The 5,552-nt window shown below is 38.9% G+C and overlaps 1 protein-coding gene across 1 annotated transcript in view; it reads right to left on the minus strand.

Moving 5' to 3' along the window:
- The window catches only part of LOC118325760 (dynein regulatory complex subunit 4-like), a 5,706-nt gene extending 1,208 nt beyond the window's left edge, over positions 1 to 4,498 (minus strand). Inside the window, exons 1-8 of the mRNA XM_035658556.1 lie at positions 4,415 to 4,498; positions 3,889 to 4,086; positions 2,110 to 2,316; positions 1,964 to 2,018; positions 1,678 to 1,877; positions 917 to 1,087; positions 392 to 478; positions 91 to 288 (exon numbers count right to left, since the gene is read on the minus strand). Coding sequence (XP_035514449.1) covers positions 91 to 288; positions 392 to 478; positions 917 to 1,087; positions 1,678 to 1,877; positions 1,964 to 2,018; positions 2,110 to 2,316; positions 3,889 to 4,086; positions 4,415 to 4,453 — 1,155 coding nt within the window. The 5' untranslated portion in view covers positions 4,454 to 4,498. The remainder of the gene's footprint in view (positions 1 to 90; positions 289 to 391; positions 479 to 916; positions 1,088 to 1,677; positions 1,878 to 1,963; positions 2,019 to 2,109; positions 2,317 to 3,888; positions 4,087 to 4,414) is intronic.
- Between the last annotated feature and the right edge of the window lie 1,054 nt (positions 4,499 to 5,552).

The raw sequence follows: 5,552 nt of genomic DNA on the forward strand, positions 1-5,552 counted from the left end.
TGTGTCAGTTTTTTTCTGTTATTTTAAATTTTACTTGGACCTTTACTTGTCGTATTGCTACTTTTACATTGAGAAACTGTTGAATTGTACCTTAATGTGTGTTGCAGCCGTTTGGTCTCCCTGTCCGAAGGCGAGCGCCACCCACAGTTTGAGTTGCTCCTTCTCGAGTGTTTCAGTCACTGCTGTTATCTTCCTCTCCAGCAGCAGCTCCTTCAGGCCGCTCTTCTGCTGCGCGTCCAGAATGGCCTCGGTCTGCTTCCTCTGCAGCTCGTCGTATTCCTTCTGAACCTGCAGGGACACACAGATCACACAACCAGACGCTCACAGTAATTCACATTTATCCAACTGAGTGAACCAATAAGGATGAGACGAATGGATGTGAGCGGTCGACCTGCTCGTGTTTCAGCTCCAGCTGCTGGTGCTTCAGGTTGAGCTCGCGTCTCTCGTGGAGGATCTGTGCACACAGTTTATTGCCACTCTGTTGGAGACATTATCACAAGTTATAGTTTCAGCTAATATTCCAGCGATTTTCCTCAGCACGTTCACTGTGATTTCACTGAGGTAAAGATGGTACAGTAAGAGCTGCACGTCAAATTTAAACCAGGGAGAAGCTCAACACCACTGGTTCCCAACATTTCTCCTTGAGGGCGAACTCAAGTACATTTTATTCATATTTCATATTATGTTCAATGCATGCACAATAACAGTAGAGAACAGCTAAGAAACTGTACAATGAACCCAAACAGCGAACAGGAAGTTTGTGTAAAACCAGACATTTGGATGAATCTCGAGCAGATTATGTCCTGTTAATATGTTATCGTTATGTATTAAATAAAATATGAAATATCCTTAAAATGTGTCACTTTCTGCAGAATAACTCTGTCAAAACTCCCTGAAATGAAGCAGAGCAGTGAACCTTCACACTCTTGGCCATGGCTTTCCTCTCGACGACCAGCTGTTGGCGGCTCCCGCACAGCTTTGCCCTCTGTTCCCGCAGAGACTCTCTGAGGCGCGTGTTCTTCTGCGCGGCTACTTCCAACCTCCTGTCCAGTCGCTTGTTCAGTTCCTTCCCAGCTACAACTCTCCCCTACCGCACGACAGCAAAAACAGAGCCATATCAGGGCAAGAAGCACCTGGGAAAAACAACCTGCTCTTCATTGAGTTTTATAGACCCTGAGTATCTAAGATAATACACACAGTGCATACTGAAAGTACATTAAAGTTATTAAAATCAATGCTTGACAACTAATTAGCTCTGCATTTTCTGATAAAATGTTTTGTTCATAGGTTTTTAAGGTTAGTGTGTATGTATTAGTGTGTGGTGTCAGACACAGGCACTCTTCATGATCGTTGTTTTCACATTCAGTGTTTTAATCCAAAGTTAAAGTTTGCCTCTACTGTTGGAGCAGCTGATAACAGCACAGCTTCAGAGACATCGTTGTTACATAGAAAGTGGAAACTAAACACGTATTGGGACAGCTTGTATTCAAATGCCACTGCAGTGATGAAGACTTGTTTACTTCTGATACGGATTCATGTACAGTCAGTCGGTTTAGAAATGTCTCGATCGGCCCTGATAATGACCTTTTGATTTGATTCCTGCTTCAAATAAGACCAAACGTTTTGTTTTCCTGACAGAATTCCCACCAATTCAGCTTCACAAAGAACATCTCTTACCTGCTGCCTCTGTATTTCAATGACATATCTTCTGTCTCTGATGATGTAGTTGATTTGTTCCCAGATCTTTGATTGCTCTTCAACAACAGTTTCGGTGCGTATTTTCATTCTCTCGTCAATCTTCTTGAACTCAATTTGTATTTCGTCGTTGTTCTCTCTAACCAGGATTTTCTTTTTGCTGTCATACTGTGCCTCCATTTCTATTTCAATAGCAAGAGAGAGAAACCTTCATTTACAGACAGATCAGAGTATTTTTTGACTTCAACTCCTTTTTTAGACTTTTTACCTCCGATTTTATTTTTGTAGCTCTCATGTAGTTTCTTTAATTCTTCATGTTGTTTCTGTTAAGAATAAAAAGGTGACAGGTTTTTGGTACAGACGTTTACTTGTAGAAACAAGCGACAACCACAGACTGGACTCATGCATTCTCACCTGCTTGAGCTTCTCCATGTAGATTTTGCCGTTGCACTCTTTCTCTCTCTTGTCCGTCTGTAAATTGCACATTTTCCTCTGAAGGTTGACGTCTGACTGCACATGCTCTTTCTGGGTCTTCGAAGCTGTGGCAATGGTGGCCATCTTCAACTCGCCGACCTCAACATGTTGTGTGGCCTCCAGTTGTCTCAGCTTCTCCTTGTGCTCCTGAAATTAATGAGCAAATCTTGTGGTCAGTTGTGAAATTCATCCACTGTTAAATATGATTTGAGTTTAGATTTATCCACCAAATTAGAGTTGGTGATTGTTGGAACAGTGGAAAGACCAATAAAGACGGTTTTGGTGAGTTTTATTCTGTTTCTGTGCACTTTTATTGAAGTTGCGATGTTATGTGGGTAAAATTATAATTTTTTTAAATGGAGTTTGGTGGAGAGAGATAGTGTAAAACAAAAAGGATCTAACTCTTTAACACAAGAGGCAAAGAGAAGAAGAAAGAAGCATACTTTGAATTAATTGTGAATAAATGGTGAATGAAAAGTTGTTTGGTTAAAATAAAGATGGTTTTATGTGAGTTTTAGTTTGTTTCGGTCCACAACCTCAAATGAGGATGATAAAAAACATGTAAAAGATTTCCTACAGACTTAAAAATAATCAGCTTGGAAGAATAATTTGATTGTTTGATGTTTATTCACAATATCCAATTACAAATTGCATTTACTCCTTTCCCCTGAGTATTTGGTTAATGCAAATGTTTTTATATTAAATAGTGCTGGAGGATTCAGGTTTCCACATCACACTTTTTTGTATAAATTGAATCTCAACTGTTCTTTATTTTATTGCATTTGGCTTCAACTATGATTGGAGTTTTCTTGGCAGTACAGGACAGCACTTGCTCACTAACAGTTATAATTTAAAGGTACCTCCAGTGGGTGTTCAGCATTTACTGGCTATATATACATATGGTAATACTTTAGGTTTAGGCGAACTGAGAGAGGGGCTAAAATACAATAAAACATTTCAGGGAGAAAATAAAGTGACTGGGACCTGTTGTAAAAGCCACTAAAACTGCACCTCCTTATTCCATAATCCTCCGATAATAACTCAGAACATGCATTAGTTTCTGATCACTGCTTTTAAACTGACTTCTAATACTTAGATCTCCGTTGTGTACTTACTGTACATATTGTGCTGTTTTAACTCTGTTTAACTGTCTTGTTTTTTTTGCATTGGCTGTTTGTATGTTTGACTTGCTGTATCAATTTGACTCCTGTCAGTGTAAATGAGAATTGGTTCTCAAATGACTTCTGGTTAAATAAATTAAAATAATTGAATAAGCAAAATTATTTTCAGGATATTTAGTCATTTAAATCCATTTCCAGGTGTTTCTAAGACTGGAAAACTATATATATGGCTGCCACCGAAGAAGAGGACCCCCTCTGTAGATAAACAGTTCATCCTAACAAAAACACGTTGCGTTTGTGTGAAAATTATATTCCATTTCTGCCAATAGCTCCTCCTAAATGTTGCACACTGAACCTTTAAAGCAGCAACAAGGAACTTTAATTTTGTGTTGACTCTGACGGCTCCTGTGGACAAACGAGGGAGTGTTTCCACCGCCTCCTTTCATCTGATGTAGAGGAAAACAGCTTTGTTTATGTAGGTCACATAGAGACTATTTTTATAATCAGTTAATAACTCCTTGTACTATGTTTAAGTAAAGGATCTGAGGACTTGCATAACGCATAGAAAGTCTGAAGTGTGTGTTTGTGAGAAGTTTACATCAAATTCTGCCTGGCAGCGTTTCTTGGCCTCCTGCTTCAACCTGAGCCTTTCTTTCATCCTGGCCTTGGTCTCCTCCAGGTTTCTCTTGGAGTTCTCCCAGGATCTTTGGGCCTTGTCCCTCTCCAGCTTAAAGTGCTTCTTCTGCTTCTGCACCCTCTCCACTTCCTCCTGGAGCAATACACATTCGTCCCACAGCTGCAGGTGACAGATGTTAGTGTCAGCGTGTGAGGTGGAGAATAAACAGACAGAGGGAAAGGATTCTCCAGGAGCAGTGGTTCCCAACCTGGGGGTCCTGACCCCCACTAGGAGTCGCAAGAGCTTCAGGTGATGCCTTTTAAAAACCTTATTATGTAAACTGTGATATGTACATTTTAAATTTAGAAGCACAGATTCAGTCACATGATCTTCAGAGATACGCAGAATATCCAACCTGTTCCAAAACTTTAATGACAATATGTTTTGTTCACATTATTGATATAACGTGAGTTTCTGTAACGGTTAACAGAAACTCATCAGCTCCTACCTCGTCTTTGCTCTTCTTTACCATCGGAGGCTCATTCATCACTGCCGAAGACTTTTCCTCAACCGCCTCCTGAGTACTTCCTTCAGTCTGGGTTGGATGGACAGACGGTACATTCATTTAAACTCAAGTAAAACCATGTTAGAGTCGGGACCCCCGACTACAGGTCACCAAAACTTTATGGGGACTTCTTGATTTTAAGGCGTGCTAGAAAACTTCACAGATATACACAGTAGGCCTGAATCTCAGTATGTGATTCACTTCTGGGAAGAAACGTGAAGGATAAGTAAATGTAAAGTAAATTGTCTAACAGAAAAATGGCCAAGTGCTACACTGAATTTCTCAAAATAGAAGCCTATTAAGTAAAATTATAAAAAATACATAATACAGGAAATGATCTGAAATATACAATATGTCTCTGAGTCAGTTTATTAAATGATAGAAAACGAGTTTGTGGAACCACTGATTTTGGTTGATACATTTAAGACATTTTAACTGGTTTAACGTATAATTTCTTTAGAAAAGGTTATTTTTTTCTAGTTAGCAACAGTCAGCCACACAGGTTAATTATCAGCTCTGACCTGAGACTTCGGCATCTCCTCATCCTTTGGCTGATTGTTCTTCTTCTCCTTCTTCTTGTTGGTCTTTGGTGGCTGAAAGTATAAAAGGTAAGAAATACCAGGCTTGGGGAGTAACAGATTACATATATATGTAATTTATTACAGTTACAGAATAAAAAAGATTTAGATTACAGTTACATTTAGTACAAATTGGATGTATTTAGCAGGATTACAATTTAATTTAATTTTAAGAGGACAAACACTGTTGATCTTTTCATTTCCCATTTTCTTTGGTTAACTTACATTACTCTGTTGTCTTATACTTCTTATTGATATTTCTTTTCTCTTGCTTTCATTTACACATTTGGTGTTGAGGTACTCCAAAAGCAACAGAAAGTAATCAAGTTACATTACTTTGTAAGCATTGTGATGCTTGGATTAAGTTACTCATTAACTACATTTATTAAGAGATACTGTAGCTAACGTTAATTAGTAACTGTGTCAGATTACAAACAAGCTGATTTTTTATGCTTGGTTATCATTCGCTACCTGGCAGGCTCACTGTCGTCTACAACATCATT

The sequence above is a fragment of the Morone saxatilis genome, unplaced genomic scaffold (assembly GCF_004916995.1).
Source record: "Morone saxatilis isolate NCDOM2014 unplaced genomic scaffold, NCSU_SB_2.0 Contig16, whole genome shotgun sequence".
In the NCBI taxonomy this organism is placed as follows: domain Eukaryota; kingdom Metazoa; phylum Chordata; class Actinopteri; family Moronidae; genus Morone; species Morone saxatilis.